The 15,887-nt window shown below is 55.2% G+C and overlaps 6 protein-coding genes across 6 annotated transcripts; 3 read left to right on the forward strand and 3 right to left on the reverse strand.

Moving 5' to 3' along the window:
* Positions 1 to 1,368: 1,368 nt before the first annotated feature.
* Positions 1,369 to 3,810, forward strand: A1O3_04346 (uncharacterized protein; the record flags this gene model as incomplete). The annotated part of the gene is made up of 2 exons (XM_007734476.1): positions 1,369 to 3,570; positions 3,694 to 3,810. The coding sequence occupies 2 exons, from the start codon at positions 1,369 to 1,371 to the stop codon at positions 3,808 to 3,810; spliced, it is 2,319 nt and encodes a 772-aa protein (XP_007732666.1).
* Positions 3,811 to 4,874: 1,064 nt separating this feature from the next.
* A1O3_04347 (uncharacterized protein) lies at positions 4,875 to 6,824 on the forward strand (the record flags this gene model as incomplete). Its single annotated transcript, XM_007734477.1, has 2 exons — positions 4,875 to 5,848; positions 5,897 to 6,824. The coding sequence occupies 2 exons, from the start codon at positions 4,875 to 4,877 to the stop codon at positions 6,822 to 6,824; spliced, it is 1,902 nt and encodes a 633-aa protein (XP_007732667.1).
* Positions 6,825 to 7,699: 875 nt separating this feature from the next.
* Positions 7,700 to 9,508, reverse strand: A1O3_04348 (uncharacterized protein; the record flags this gene model as incomplete). Its single annotated transcript, XM_007734478.1, has 1 exon — positions 7,700 to 9,508. One exon carries the CDS (start codon positions 9,506 to 9,508, stop codon positions 7,700 to 7,702), a length of 1,809 nt encoding a protein of 602 aa, XP_007732668.1.
* A 1,354-nt stretch (positions 9,509 to 10,862) lies between these two features.
* A1O3_04349 (poly(A) polymerase) lies at positions 10,863 to 12,844 on the reverse strand (the record flags this gene model as incomplete). The annotated part of the gene is made up of 4 exons (XM_007734479.1): positions 10,863 to 10,949; positions 11,005 to 12,141; positions 12,194 to 12,486; positions 12,538 to 12,844. The coding sequence occupies 4 exons, from the start codon at positions 12,842 to 12,844 to the stop codon at positions 10,863 to 10,865; spliced, it is 1,824 nt and encodes a 607-aa protein (XP_007732669.1).
* A 612-nt stretch (positions 12,845 to 13,456) lies between these two features.
* On the reverse strand, positions 13,457 to 14,573 carry A1O3_04350 (homoserine O-acetyltransferase; the record flags this gene model as incomplete). Its single annotated transcript, XM_007734480.1, has 2 exons — positions 13,457 to 13,631; positions 13,684 to 14,573. 2 exons carry the CDS (start codon positions 14,571 to 14,573, stop codon positions 13,457 to 13,459), a joined length of 1,065 nt encoding a protein of 354 aa, XP_007732670.1.
* Positions 14,574 to 14,965: 392 nt separating this feature from the next.
* A1O3_04351 (uncharacterized protein) lies at positions 14,966 to 15,874 on the forward strand (the record flags this gene model as incomplete). Its single annotated transcript, XM_007734481.1, has 1 exon — positions 14,966 to 15,874. One exon carries the CDS (start codon positions 14,966 to 14,968, stop codon positions 15,872 to 15,874), a length of 909 nt encoding a protein of 302 aa, XP_007732671.1.
* Between the last annotated feature and the right edge of the window lie 13 nt (positions 15,875 to 15,887).

Below are 15,887 nucleotides of genomic sequence, written 5' to 3' on the forward strand. Positions count from 1 at the left end.
ATGGGAAATTATGTTCGCTTGTCATTGGGTCGTGGCCGTTCTCGGGCGATCGACTCTGCCGCGATGGCTGAGAGAAGAATAGCTGAAAAGATGGCGAGCCTTAGCCTTGCGAAAGCTTTGAACGATTTAGGTTAACCGAGATGCTTACAGAATCCTTTGGAGACCGACTGGTGCGAACCGTTATCAGAGAGCAGTCTATCTCGGTCGCAGCCTCCAACCCGAAATGGAAGTGCTCTGTATGGTATGGGGCCCGTATCGACCACAATAGCGCCCGACCAAATTTCGCTTTTCCGGGGGGGATAGACAACCGGAACTTTCCTTGCTCTTCCCTCACGACCAGCAGCCTGATGTTTGCTCTGTGACCCCGGCCTGCTGTCAATGTTTTCTGGCCGAAAACACTTGATGGACCCGACACTGTAATATGGAGGACCGGATTGGCCAGATCGGAGACAACAGGGTGTCAACGTCAAGATCTCCCCGTCACGCGGTTGGCTGCTTGGGCTCCCAATTCCCCCAGGAGGAAAGGCACAGGCTCATCTGCCACCAAAGACGGGATCCAAAGACGGGAGGGTTCTGGACCGCTTGTGGATCGCCTCTCCAACCTCTTTCGAGACAAGTGGTACCTGACCATGTCCCGCTAAGCTTTCATAAGCCTTTCCTCCTCTCTCCTTTTTCCAAATCGCTGAGCCACAGCCACTCTATTTTAGACCTCCCTTTTCGTTGTTACCCCTGACGAGAAAAGAAACATGCAGGAGGGAGAGTCCTCCATCGCGAATCAGGCATAGCCGCCGTCTCGCCCTGCTGCTGGTCGCAGGAATTGGATGGTCATTCTGACGGATCATCATCTGAGTAAACAAATTTGGTAAGTCAAGGCGGCCGTCATGGCTGTCATCAGTCACCGCACCAAAACAAAGTCTGGGATCAACAATATGCACCATGGCTGGAACTAGTGGCCAGCCGCCGCTCTCGTTTGTGAGCCTAAGGTCTGTTCTCTCCCTGACGGAACCTACGGTAAGGCCAAGCGCATGTCACAGCCACCGGTCGCATAACGAAGCTACTTGTTGTTTGGAAGCTGAGTCCGGATGAGGAATCGCTGCGGCCATCCAACCCGTATTCCATGCGATGACAGGGCTAGACGACGACGGAACTCCACCTACCCACAGATGGACGGTGTCTTTGGGGCAGGTAAAAGTACTATGTTGTATCCGCCATGAATGACAGTTTCTCTTCCTTCATCTTCATATTCATGGTGGTGCAGTTTCTTGTTGCTCAATTGTGGGCAGACTTTCGGTATCGCTGACCTCTTCACTCGTTCGGGGCAGCCATCATTTGTTCTTTTCTTTCTGGTTTGGTTTGGTTTGGTTCAGGATGCATCCGTCGCTGTGGCTCCTCGAAGTCTTTTTCTGCTTGTTTGCCGTTTCTGTGAGGGCGGAGGCGTCGAGTTCGTCCACAACGATCTGGGCCACCGGCGCTCATAATTCTTCGACCTCTTTTAATTCGTCATCGACGACGACAAGATTGACCAAACCGGTGGTGACATATACGAAACCCCCATCACCGGCGGACACGGTTACCCATATTCTCCCCCAGTCGATTTCGGATCTCATCTTTCCCACCGTCATCCCGCATCGACCGATTCAGCCATCGAACATCCGTTGTGGACGATGGGGTCTGCCGCAATCTCGGACCAACGGTCAATCCCCATTGGGGACAATCGGACAAAGGGGAAAGGGAGGTGCACCCCAGTTCCCTCCATTCATCGGTGCCCCTGGCTTCGATAGTGGGACTTATGGTAACAACGGGGGGGGCGGCGGCGGCGGCTATGGCAATGGCGGTTCCAATAGCGGTGGCAGTGGCAGTGGCAGTGGCAGTGGCAGTGGCAGTGGGAACAATAACAACGGCGGCGGTGACAACGGGAACGGCAATGGCAACGGCAACGGCAATGGCAACGGCAGTGGCAATACGGGAAGCACTGGCTATGGCGGTGGCAGGGGGAACGGAGGACCAGGTGGTGGCGGCCCTCGATCCTTCCCCTGGGGTTCGAGGACAGCGAATAACACCAATCCTTATAAAGACCCTCCAGTGACGGGAGTGGTTCGCAAATACACCTTCGTCATCCAACGCGCGGTGCTGGCTCCCGATGGAGTGGAAAGGGACGTGATTGTCATCAATGGACAATTTCCCGGGCCCACGATCGAGGCCGACTGGGGAGATACCATTGAGATTACGGTGGTCAACGCGATCACGGGGCCTGAAGAAGGGACCTCAGTTCACTGGCACGGCCTGTTGCAGAAGAATACCGGGTATGAGGATGGGGTGCCTGGCATCACGCAATGCCCGATCGCGCCGGGCCAGACGTTCACCTATTCCGTCAACGCCGACCTGTATGGAACCAGTTGGTACCATGCGCACTATTCAGCCCAATATGCTGCGGGCGTCTTCGGTGCCATGATCATCCACGGCCCGACCAATGCGGCCTATGATGAGGACCTTGGGCCGGTCATCCTCAGCGACTATTATCACGGCAATTACTATGACATTCTCGAGGACGTCATGGGCACCGACCTGAGCAAGGCGGCCGCGTTTTCGGACAACAACCTGATCAACGGCAAAGGGACCTTCGACTGCTCCCAAGTCAGCAACAGCACCAAGTGTACGCCTGGTGCGGGCTACTCGAAGTTCCAGTTCACGCAGGGCACAACATACCGACTCCGACTGATCAATGCCGGAGGAGAAGGGGTGCAGAAATTCAGCATCGACAACCACCAGCTGAAGGTCATCTCGTACGACTTTGTGCCGATTGTCCCATACACCACGGAGATTGTGACTCTGGGCGTTGGCCAACGAGCAGATGTGCTGGTCGAAGCCACAGGAAAGCCGACCGATGCTGTGTGGATGCGGTCCGTCATCAGCAACTGCTCGCTCACCCACCAGCCATATGCGTATGCGATGATCTACTACCAGAATGCCGACCTCGACAGCAAGCCGCTGACCGAGGCCTGGCCGGACACGACAGATATCTGTGCCAACGACGACCTGAGCCTGACCGCCCCTTACTTTCCCATCGCGCCGCCGGCGAACCCGGCAACCGAGGTGTCGATCGATCTCAACTTCGGGGTCAACGCGACCGGGCATCTGGTGTGGACCATGAACAATTCAACCTTCCGCACCTGCTACAATGACCCGGTGCTGATGCGGGCGCAAGAAAAGTACAGCAGCACCGCCGGCAGCAACGCCTCGTCGTTTGAGTTTCCCACCGAGTGGAACGTGTTTGATTTCGGCAACGCCAGCAGTATCCGCATCATCGTCAACAATCTGACCCCGGTGGCTCATCCGATGCATATACACGGTCACAACATGTACGTGCTCGACGAAGGTGTCGGGGAATGGGACGGGACCATTGTCCGACCAAACAATCCTACCAGGAGAGATACCCAGCAGCTCCAGCCTGCCGGGGCGGACGGGCCGGGATATTTGGTGTTCCAGATTGACGCGGACAATCCGGGGGTATGGCCTTTCCATTGCCACATTGCCTGGCATGTGAGTGGAGGACTTTACGTGAATATTCTGGTATGTTTGTCTTTCTTTCTCTGTGTCTCTGTGTCTCTCTCTCACTCTCTCTCTCTCTCTCTCTGTGTCTGTGTCTGTGTGTGTGTCTGTGAGGTGTGTACTAACCTTTCTCGTGAAATGCAGGAACGACCAAATGATATCCCCAACATCAAGACCCCCGATGAGGTCAGCAACCTATGTAAGACCTGGGGCGATTTCACGGGACTCGGACCTATCGATCAGATTGATTCGGGACTATAGAGCCCAGTCGAGATTCAGGTTGTTAATTGCGGTTGTGTCGTTTGATCATGGCTAGGTGTTCTGGAAAAGTCGCGTCATGTAGTGCGCGGTATAAGGCTGAATTCCTACCTACTACCTACATAGATAGGTACTCACTCACTACGGAGTACTGGGACACTGAATCGGTCTCAGGTCTCAGGTCTCATGAGCCTTAGCCTGGGTAGCCTGGCTGGTTGTAATTAGCAAGGCTGGCTGACTCACGACTCCTTCACGGATGGGCGCTGTCTTCTTTGGTTATGTTTTGTTCCGTTCGGTTCGGCAATTGTTCTTGGTGAACTTGAATGGCCTCTCAGTGTGTGTGCTGATCCAGGGCAGTTCTTCCCACACTGGCATATGGTATGGAGTAGAGGATTGGAAATGTGATGGACATATAGTATCTACCATACCATACTACCACCATACCATATTATCATACTACACAACATACTACATAACATACTACACAGCATACTGCACAACATACTGCACAACATACTATATAACATAATATACAGTGTATCAACCTAGCTACCTACCTAGTACGTACCTAGTAATCAATGCTGTCTGGTATCTAGTATGGTACGTAGGCAATAATACTAGTGGTCTGTATCTGTATCTACATCTGTTTCTGTATCTATGGCCTTCTGTGGGAAACCTGGCCCCCCTCTCGCCCAGCAAGTGCCTAGAAGATAGAAGAAGGTACAGTATGTATTTGCACACTTCCTTTGCACACCCCTATAGGTACCTAGACCCTAGATGATGTACACTGTAGACAGACTTGAGCTTACATAAAGGTACAGTATAGTACAGTACCTATAATTAGGCTGAGGTTCGTTACTAGAGGTTAGCCGAGGCATCTTCCTGTAAACTCCAAACTGAAACTGAAACTGCGGAGATCGGAGATGGTCGTCACCTTTGACAATCTTCGGTACATACTGTACATACATAACAACGCCTATTACTCAACCATGAATTTGCACTCTTGTTCGACGAGGCGCTGTTAATGTCACTCCCAATCCCAATCCGATCCCGCCATCACATCTACCATGTCGTCGACACAAGCAGAAGCACCCTGGCAAGCCATTGCCCGGCGCAAACAAGCCGACCGGGCAGCCCGCATCCCGGCTCAATGGCTGATTCCTCACAGCCACAGCCAACTACTCCCCAAAGACCCTCCACAAGCCCAGGATGGGCCTCAACCGGTGCTCGATGTGCCTCGCCAGTTCCTGTCTGAGGCCGAGATCTCCATCACCGAAACCTACACGGTGGCGAGCCTGCTGTCCGCGCTGGCGTCTCGACAGCTCTCAGCGGCCGAAGTGGCCGAGGCGTTCAGCCACCGCGCAGCCATCGCGCAGCAATTGACCAACTGCATCACCGAGCCGTTGTTCGACAGCGCCATCAAGCGGGCCAAGGAGCTGGACCGATACTTGAAAGATCACGGCGAGCCGTTCGGCCCGTTGCACGGGCTGCCAGTGTCGGTCAAAGACTCGTTCGACGTGGTCGGGGTCGACTCGTCCATCGGACTGGCGTACCTGTGCGACAAGCCGGCCCAAAAGAACGCGGTGCTGGTCGACCTGCTGTTGTCGCTCGGGTGCGTGATCGTGGCCAAGACCAACGTGCCGCAGACGCTGGCGTCGCTGGACTCGATCAACAACGTCTTCGGCCGCACCATGAACCCCCTCAACCGACTGTGCACGGCGGGCGGGTCGTCCGGCGGCGAAGGCGCCCTCGTCGCCATGAAGGGCAGCATGCTCGGCATCGGCACCGACATCGGAGGCAGCATCCGTGTCCCGGCCATGTGCAACGGCCTGTATGGCTTCAAACCGAGCCACGGCCGCCTGCCGTACGGCGGCCAGGCTTTGACCGGCCCGGACGGCATGGGTCGGACCAGCGTCCAAGCCGTGGCCGGGCCCATTGCCCGCAGCGTCGAGGACATCGACATCCTGCTGCGCGAGCTGGTCCCACGCTCCAGCCTCTGGGGCGAAGACTGCGTGCCGGTGGACGCCACAGCATGGTCAGGGTTAGGGTCATGCTCCGGGTCATGTTCAGGGTCATGCTCATGCTCCAGTCATCGACACGGACGTCAACATGGACGTCAACATGGTCGTCAACGTCGGCAACCTCACGGCAGTGGCCAGCACGGCGAATTCGTGGTCGGAGTGCTGCGCAGCGACGGCAACTGCACGCTCCTGCCGCCCATTGCCAACGTGGTGGACGAAGTGGCGACGGCACTACGCGCCACCGGCAACGTGACCGTCGTCGATCTGGACTGTCCTCCAGCCTGGACGAAATGCCAATCAGTCATGAGCAAGCTGATGACGGTCGACGGCGCCGAGGTCATGGCCGACATGCTAGCCGCGACCCAGGAGCCACTGGTGCCGTGGATGTCGACGCGGTTCCGCAAGGGTCAGCCTCAGCCTCTACGCCGCGTCGCCGACCTACAGGCCCAGCGCGCCGCTCTTGAGCGCGAGATGCTACGTCTCTGGGTCGACGTCGAGTCTGACTCTGACTCCGACTCGGATGGCCACGGTGGTGGTGGTGGTGGTGGTGGTTGTCCTCGTCGTCGTCAGCGCCTCGATGCCATCATCTGTCCCGTCGCCCCGCATCCCGTCCCGCCCATCGACGCCTACAATGCCGTCGGCATGACCAGCTCCTGGGTCCTGCTCGACTATCCCGCCGCCACTGTGCCGGTGCGGCCGTGTCGGCTTTCCGATCTGCAGCTGGGCGTCCCGCTGGCCGGGGAGCCGCTGGGCTCGTGGGACCGTCGCAATCGCGAATTGTGGCGCGAACCATCCTTCGACCGCAGAATCTATCTCGGCACCCCGTTGAGTGTCCAGGTCGTCGTGCCGCGGCTGCAGGACGAGAAGCTGCTCGACGCTATGGCCTGGGTCGATGATGCTGTTAGGGGTAGTGTCAGTGCCAGCACTGGTGGTAGTCCTAGTTCTGGTTCTGGTTCTAGTTCCCACCACACCCACACTGTGAAACCGAGGTTATAAACATGCGGAAACCACACCCATATCGCGAAACTGAAGTTCTGAAACATGCGGAAAGGCCTACATGATCGGAGAGGGAGCGCCACCTACATGATCGGAGAGGGAGCGCCACCTACATGATCGGGGAGGGAGCGCCACCTACATGATCGGGGAGGGAACGCCACGAAGGGACAGACCTAGACAATCCTGACAACATTCGTAGCGAAGTAATAACCCTACATGATCGGGGTAGGGAACGCAACATGCAGAAAGGACCTATATAATCCGGGCAGGGAACGCCACGAAGGGACAGACCTTAGAGACCATCTTGACAATATTCGTAGCGAAGCAATAACAATAACACTATGCTATGTGCTTGTCTGAACTGGCTGAACTGTAACTGTACATCTAAGCTTGATAGCATACATACATAGTACATGCAGCTTTAGTACCGATTAATTAATTACTCACTCACTGTGAGCACCTATCAACAACGAAAGTTACGATATTCAATATCAATATCATTCAGATTCAGACCCAAGGCTGCATATCATGACATTACATTATTACCCAAGTTATTGCCCGATATAGGAGATCGATGTCGATGTCGATGTCGATGTCAATTTTCGCTCCCTTTGCTCCCTTTGCTCCCTCTGCTACCTCACCCACTCAGCACTGTGTCATTCATCCGCGGCAGTTCCTTACGTGTCCCCACGCGGTATTAACCTCCATGATCAGCCTAGGATCAATCCACGATCAACCCATGCGACGTGAAGTGACATAACGAGAAGTGACTTGACGAGAAGTGACATAACGAAAAGTTCACCCCTCGGACTGACCTCTGACGGGACAACAGACTCCTACACACAGCTGCAGACTCAATAGACTCTTTCCCGGGACTAGGTCGTCTCAACCCTGCTATGCCTGGTCAAAAGTCTCAAGCCGTCCCTCGTGGCCGAGGTGGTGCTGTCACCGACCTCCTTGGCCAATTCATCCCCCTCTCCACCGCCGTTGTCGACACCGTTGGAATCATCATAATGAGAGCGATTCCATCCCACCGGGTACGTGGTCGACTTGCTGACCTTCCTGGCGTGGCGGCCGGGGACAATGGAGTCGAAGTCGGTATTGATCTCGGGCCAGAATTGCAGAATCTTGCGCTCGAACAGGCCCAGCGGTTCTTCCTGCAGCTGGATGAGGTGCGTCTTCTTACTGGGGCCGCGGGGGTCGTCGACTTGCACTTGTTCAACCCCGTTCACTTCCACCACCTTCTCAGGCACTACCGCCTTCTTCCACAGCACTCCGGTCATCCGACCTACGGCCCCGGGCGTATCCTGGGCAATCGGAGTGTCGGGATGCGTGTCTAGCCCCTGCAGCTCCCAGCCTTGTAGGGCTTGCGAGTCGTACTTGCCCTTGTCGTTGTATCCCAATCCTGAGCGGCCCATGCGGATGCGGACGCTCGAGTGGATGGTTTCGTTGGTGCGCCGGAGCCGGGGCAGGACCGGAGAGCTCGATCGGACCCGGAGCAGCCGGGCCACGCGGTCGCTCAGCTTCAACAGGATCCAGACCAGCGTGCCGTGCTGCGACGCCAGTTCTTGCTCCCGGTACTCCCCTGGCGTGCGGACACGCGACCCGCCCAGCCAGAAAAAGGGCGTGAAGCTGTTGTGGATCTTGCCCAAGCCCCACGGCCGCAGGTGTGTGCGTGTGTTGTGCACCGTGGCTGCTCGACCTTCATGTGTGAAGGACTGGTGGCTCTGGATGGTGCCCGGGTGGTCTGGCCGGATCAGCTCCATGACATATTCGTGGTTGATGGTCAAGATCGGGTCCAACTGTGACACCATCCACGCCAAGGTCAAGTTGGCCAGCGCCGTGTCGTCGTAACTCCCACCGATGTCGCTGTGCACGCCGGGGAACCAGGTCTGCTTGAGGACTTTGAGATCGTGAGGCTCAACACGAGGCCAGTCCCACACCGTCGGCGAGAACGACCGACGATGCTCGTCCAGAGCCAGCGCTTGAAATGCGTATTCAATGTTGGATTCCACCCGCGTGTCCACAAACGCGAAATCCGTGCTGGGAGGCTGTGGAAGGAGCCCGATCATGGGGATGCCCAACCCGCCCACCGTGTCCCAGACGGCCACACATTTGACCTTGATGTTCGGTCTGGTCAGCCCCTTCTCGATCAGTTGCCGCTGGTAATTCGGGTCGGTCACGGGCGGTTTGTGCCCGATGAACGGCATATCCGGCCATTTGCTCTTGAAGTTCTTCTTCTGCTGGAATTCCCAGTCTTCAAACACCTGCACGAAGAATTCCAGTCCCTTGGCCGTCAGCAAGCCTGCGGCGTTGATCAGGCTCGAAATCGACCGCGCCGTGAATGCTCCCCGCGAGAATCCAATCAAAAAGATTTCATCTCCCGGGTTGTAGTTGAGACAGATGAAACTGTAGGCTTCTCGGATATGTTCGGCCAGGCCTTCACCTGTCGTGCCCCCAATGTACTTGTCGTAGAGCGAGTTGGAGCCTGTACCGACACCATTCTGATAGAAGACAACCTGCGGGATAGCATGATGGGGAGTTGTGCGTCGGTCGGTGCCGACGGGAGGAATGGCGCGAGCCAGTCTCGTCACATTGCTCGGGGTTTGATAGTCACCGTCGCTGTCCTGCCAAGTGCCGTCACAGCAGACAATGATCCGCTTTCTCGGCGCTGAAGAAGCCATTGGACGGCGATGGTCGGTTCTGGGAACAAGGTGAGGCGGTGTACAAAAATTCGAGGGGTGATGAATGCGTAGGATGAAGACAGAACGGCTCCCTTTTTCTTTTGGGCAAGCGGCTTTGCCCAGGTCCGATGGTCAAATTAGAACTTGAATGGGAGTGAGGTGTTCGGGTTGCAACACCTGTGCCGTTGTGAGAGACAAAAACTGGGAGGTGACATTGATTCGGCGGTGATTGAAAAGTGGCAGTTTCGACAGCATCCAACCGCAGGTATATATACGCCATCTTCCCCTCTCTGGTAACCCCAGATGCAAAGAGATGGACCCCCTCGACTTGAATGGCTGTGAGACTCAGTCTCGGCCCTCTGTTCAGCTGACGCCTCGTGCAACGGTCAGGTCAGCCTGAGGCGGCCTGGGCGTCTTTCTCCAGTCCAGAGTCTGAGGCTATATGCAGCAGGGCTATGTCGACCAACGAGACGAAAGGCCTATTTTGAATCGAGGGTCGATGGGCGACACTTGTTGGGGGCTGATTGGGGGGCCTGGGACCGTCGGACAGGGGAGACCCTGGCAAGGCCTCCTGAGCCATCAGCCGCACATACGCACAGATGGTCGTTTCTCCCTGTTTCTCGTTTGCAGCCTCTCTCCCGCCCAGTGCCAGAGCGTTCTGCATCCGGGAAGCTGTCGAGACTGTCGTATGACAGTTGTGCCCAGATTCTGTCATGCGGGTCCGTGTTACACACCATCGCTACCAAGGGAGAGCCTTCCAAAGCGTCACATTTGTGGGCGAGGTCCGTAGACCTCTAACGAGCTGTTTCATTTTGTCGGTACTTGGGGGTGTCTGTCTGCAGACACCATGGTATATGTACATGATATTGAGACCATCGGCCATTTCGCTGCCTCTGGTTCGTCTCTGGAGGTAATACGCAGGCCGCGTCTCTCGGTCACTGCCGTTCTCCTGTCCTCATCTGTCGTCTTTGATACGGCGCAAGCGTCTGAAAAGTAATCTGATGCCGAACTCAAGAACATGTCGGGCACCTCCCATCCTCGCCGAGACCGATCCCATCTGCAATTGCACGGTTGCTCTGATGCTAGTTGTGCTGTGCTAGGTTAGTCTCTTTACCGGGTACGGGACCTCACGTTTGGATTATGTCGCAGGACGCTGCATGTTGTTCACTTCTTTTTTGGCTTTTTGCATTTTCACCTTTTTTTGTGTTGGTGTTGCATTGCGATTTGACCCTCAATTGCAGAGGGACGCTGGTGGAACGTGCCGGCCACGGCGGGCCATCCGAGGGTCCGTCAAGCGGCCTTCTCAGAGTAAATCACGTTAGAAAATGCTACTGGTCAGCTCATCATTGATTGCTCAGGCTGGGGCTGCAGCAGGTGTCGGCGTCGGTGTAAGTTGAATCACTTTTTGTCGCTTCACGGAATCACCATTAGTCTCGGCGTCCTGAAAGGAAGGTTAGCGTGTGCAATGCCATAGGAAACTCCGGGTGACGACCTACCTCGACTTCACTGATAGTCCGCCGGGCTGGTTTGGCCTCTGGTTTGGCAGCCTTGACGATCTTCTTGATCGGTTTACTTGGCCTGACTTCGCCAGCTTTCTCATCAAAGAGATCCTCAGGGAGATCCCAGCTTCGTGTAGAGGCCAGACTCAGATGATGGATGTCTCGATTGAACCCTGCCCAGTTCTCGCAGATATCTTTAAAGGCTCTAAAGGCCGGAACCAAATCTAGACGTTTGGCAACGGTGTCAATGCCAATGTAGAAGGTGTACGTGTACACGGTGAGGCCGCCTTGCTCGGCTTCCGGCTTCGCACTGTCGACGGAGGGAACAGTGGCACCTTCACCGTTCGTCGTGACGAGCTCGGGATCCGTAGACTCCATGGTTTTTGTTTCTTCCACTTTGTATTTCATGCTGGCCTTCTGCACTTCACGGATCTGCATCTCATCCGAGCATTTGTGGACACGCTTGAACCCTTTAGTAAAGGGACGGGCGAGCTCAATTTCCTGGATGGCTTCTAGCTGCATGACGAAAATGCGCACTTTGGACTCAACGAGACCGGCCCACGCTTTGGCCGAATCGGCATTTAAAGAGCTGGCAGTCACGCTGAGATAGTATTTGTGATCGGCGGTGAAGAAGGTATGCTTCCTGAACAAGTCACTCCACTGAGCCTTGCCGGAGAATATTTTGTTGGTGATTTCCCCACCCCTTTTCAATTCACGCAAGATGACCGTCTTCCCTGACTGGGAGATATTGTACGTCGCACACATGCTGGGGAACGCAGGAGTGATGATTGGCATGATATTCTTGCGGTCACCTGGATAGATGGCCGGGTTCCACACCTTGAAAAACTTGTTCTGCTCGGTATTCTTCACCTTTTCAATGTCCTTCAGCATGACCGGCGTCGGCCACTCCCAATGGCTGATGACGAAGAAGAATTTGTCGACAATTGTCGCCCCGACCGCGTGAGGATATAGTTGACAAACTCGAGCAACGAGTAGGGCCCAAGCTACACCGCCAGGATAACCAACAATATTGGCATAGATGGCTCGTCTCTGGGCCCATAACTTGATGGCACGTAGCGCGGTACGAAAGGTCTTCTGTTCGGGTACCAAGGATAAGATCTCGTCGGTCACACGCTGGCATTTGTCAGTAGGTCGCTCCTGGTCCGCCACTGATATCCGAACTTACCGGTCCGGTGACTGCTCGAATTGTAGGCTGATCCAAGCCCAGAAGCAGATTGTTGTCATTGAGAGTGAGATCCTTGGGGATTCTTTGTAGCGAGGCGATGGAGGCAAAGATGAGATCGATTTCGATACCGTTGAGGACGAGTTTGATAATGGGGACGAAGGAATCAGGGACGGCCGTCAAAGACGTGATTGCGCCAGGCCCAGCCATGCGCTCTAGCACTGTGGGAAAGTGTTCGAAGAAGTCTTCACGGGTGATATGCCTTGGAGCAACCGCAAGAGTATCTATATCGGATCCTGCATATGGTTAGTACCTGCCATGTGTCGCCGCCGGCGGTGATCCCGTACCTGGCCCAAACACCCCCAAGCGGTAACTCCCATAGGGATAGATCTTGCCCCCAAACTGGTCGATTTGAGATGGCGGCAATCTCTTCTTCCGGCTCACTTCTCGCACAAACTCTTGAGTGACTCTGTTCAGCAGGCCCAGTGTGCTCATCCTCTTTTTCGTCTCATCCATAGGTTCATAGTTGTTCTCTCGCTTCAACTCTTCCACCAACTCCGCCGTCTTCTCGTTATCTAAAGGCTCCGGAAGGGCCGTTGAGATGGGCGGACTGACACCCCACTGCTTGGGCGCCGAGGGGCCTGGTGTCGCCATGGTGGATGGTTACTCTCTGGCCGTTGGGGGTTGGTGCGGTCCTGTTTGGCAGCGTTGCGCTTGTGGTGACTGAAATTTATATCAGGCAGCGGAGAAAGGAGCCTTTCGAGACACAGTGGTAGGGTTCAGTGGCACAAAATGGCAACAGGAAGGCCTCGAAAGGGCAAAGACATCATCGCCAAACTCCAAAAGAAAGATGAAAGTGAAAGATGCAAATGGCAAGATGATAAAGGGGGGGTGTTGGTGAATGGGAATTTCACCCGATTGTCTTTGGAGACGTGAATCCGTCCAAGCCACTGACCGATGCGCAGGCTGAGGCGGCGAGTCAGCGAGCGGGAAGGAGTAGGCGCCAAGCATCGCCATACTAGGCACCTACTAAGAGGTCCTCGTGCGGTACCAGGGGACGCAGTGTCGATCTACGATAGTACCACCGGTTCTGAAGGTAGATCTCACGATTTCTTCAACTAATATTCATCTGCCACTGCTGCCTAGGTATTCATACCTTGTTGCCCCGTTGTCCTGAAGCGGCGATAGAACCTCCAACCTCATCAAGTCAACGGCCGAGCCCCTCCAATTCCAGGTGCGCCCGGTCTTCAACCAACCGCATCCTCCTCAGCCCAGCGTGGGGGCTTCAGCGAGCAGCTTTGCCAGTCTTTCATCCAGCCACTTCGCGTCTTCCATGTTTCCTGGAGGTCCTCCTGCCCAGTGGCCCCAGATGGACGGATAGACATCCAGGCTGCCTACTCCAGGAGCCATGTTCTGGACCTCGTACTCCGAGTCTTCCGGTCTGTTCGCAGTCAGTAAGTCAAGAGGCTAGTGAGTGACTTGCTGACACTCACGGGAAATATAAATCGGTCTTGCTGGGGAGCACCAAGGTTTTTGCCTTGATGCTAGCCAGGGCTTTCTCGAAGTTGCCGTTGTATGGCTCCTGCAGGCTCACATCCGCTGCTTGCCACGTATGCAGCATGACAAGCAGGTTTTCGGGGTCTTTGCTCAACCCCCAAGCCTCCCAGAAACAGACCATGAAATCTTCCAGTTCTTTCGAGCCATACGCCGTCTCATACACCTTTTGTCGATAGAATGCCTGACTGAACCCCCAGCCTGCGTAGACTCGACTAAACGCCTTCAGGCCAGTCGTCTTTTCCTCCTCGGTCCAGGTCCGCGCTTCAGAACCTCTTTTTTCGAACCTCCCATACGTACTGCCGGCTGAAGATGCACCTTTGGCGGCCAGCAAGGCCGACTTGACCCCTTCGAGCATGACCTGGTTGTGGATGGATGTCTTTGCCGAACCACAAAAGGGCACACAGATATCTAAAAACTCTGGGTACTGTGTAGCCCATTGGAAGGCTTGACCAGCACCCATCGACCACCCGGTCACGCAGCGAAGGTGGTTGATGCCCAGCTTCTGGGTCAAAAGCTGATGTTGAGCTCTGACATTGTCGTAGAAAGTGACATCCGGAAAGGGAGCTATCTTCGAGTTCGAAGGGGAGATGGACTGTCCGTTTCCGAAGAGGGCCGGGATGATGATAAAGTAGTTCTTGGGATTCAAGGCCATGTTCTCGCCAATGAGCCATTCATTGTCAGAGATTGTGCCTGAATACCAGGTTGGATACAGAACTGCCGGGGTGCCAGGATCACCGTACGTCTTGTAGGCTATCCATGCCCCTGGCAAGACGACACCACTCTGCAGCTTGAAGTCACCCAGATCATATGTCTCGTAGTCGGACATCTCTGCGGTCTTGATTGATGCCAGTTGAAAGACGCACCAGGGGAATCCCCGCCTACGATTCTGTATATGAGCTTTGGTTCATCCTGATAACTGCTTCCGACCCCGCAAGGCGCTCATCTCCATGTGAGACTCGAAAGGTCAAGGGTCCTGGATGGACGGATAGATAAAACTACGCGAGCATCGGCTGGAGTTTCTCCGCCGACTTGGATGCACTCATCACCAAGTGAACCTTGTGTCCTCCGTATGGGCAGTCAGCTTGTCTTAACTTTTTTCTAGTAGGTGGCCAAGGCGATCGATTTCCTTGCTTTTGACCCTCGCACCTAGAAACACTGGGATCCTGCGCCTTGGTCTATCGAGTGCCACTTTGAGGGGTATTTGTGGCACGAATACAAATGTCCTCGCAGGATTCGAAGCCTCAAGAGGCTCAGCAGAAGCATGATGCCGAGTCGGCCGTGAAGAGAAACCCTCATGGCGACTTTGGCAAAGTACAGGCATCCCGACCCGACTGGGACGAATCGAAACAGTGGCAGTACAGCAAAACCCGAGAACCCAGTTGGACCTATGGCTCAGGAGCCACGGACAAGTCGGGCGCTTCGAAAGCACACATATCAATCGATCCCTACGCGGAGGGAAGGCCACCAGTCCTCAATTACAAACTGCTCATCTCTGGCATCGTTCCACGGCCCATTGGATTCTTGTCGACCCGATCTCCAGATGGCTCGTCCACAAACCTGGCACCGTTTAGCTACACCCAAGTCTTCAACCACGACCCTCCCGTCTTCGGTGTAGGCTTTAGCGGAGGGTTCGACAACGCCAAAGACACGCTGAAGAATTTATTAGACACCGGTGAGTGTGTCATTAACATCATTTCTGACCACTACGTCGAGGCAGCCAACGCCTGTGCCATCGACCTTCCATATGGCCTGTCGGAGTGGGCGGTCTCGGGCCTGACTCCGGCCGACAGCAAGGTAGTGGCGCCTTCTCGAGTCAAGGAGGCGGTCTTTAGTATCGAGGGCAAGTTGATGAACACGCAAGAGTTCGAATCCAGAGCCACGCCGGGTAAGAAGACCGGTGTTCTGGCAGTCATAGAAGGAGTTCAATTCTGGGTGAGGGAGGACGCCATCAATGAGGACCGAAGTGTGATTGCCCCGGAGATCCTGAGGCCGGTTTCCCGGTTAGGAGGAATCACCTACGCGAGGGTCCTAGATGGGTTTGAGATACCTAGGCCCGTGTTGGGGCAAGTTCGAAAGGAGGGCGATATCAAGGATGAACTGCTCAAGCCCAAGGTGGAAGGACAATGAGTCTCTGGCGGCG

This window comes from Capronia epimyces, assembly GCF_000585565.1.
Source record: "Capronia epimyces CBS 606.96 chromosome Unknown aczIQ-supercont1.3, whole genome shotgun sequence".
NCBI classification, from domain to species: Eukaryota; Fungi; Ascomycota; class Eurotiomycetes; order Chaetothyriales; family Herpotrichiellaceae; genus Capronia; species Capronia epimyces.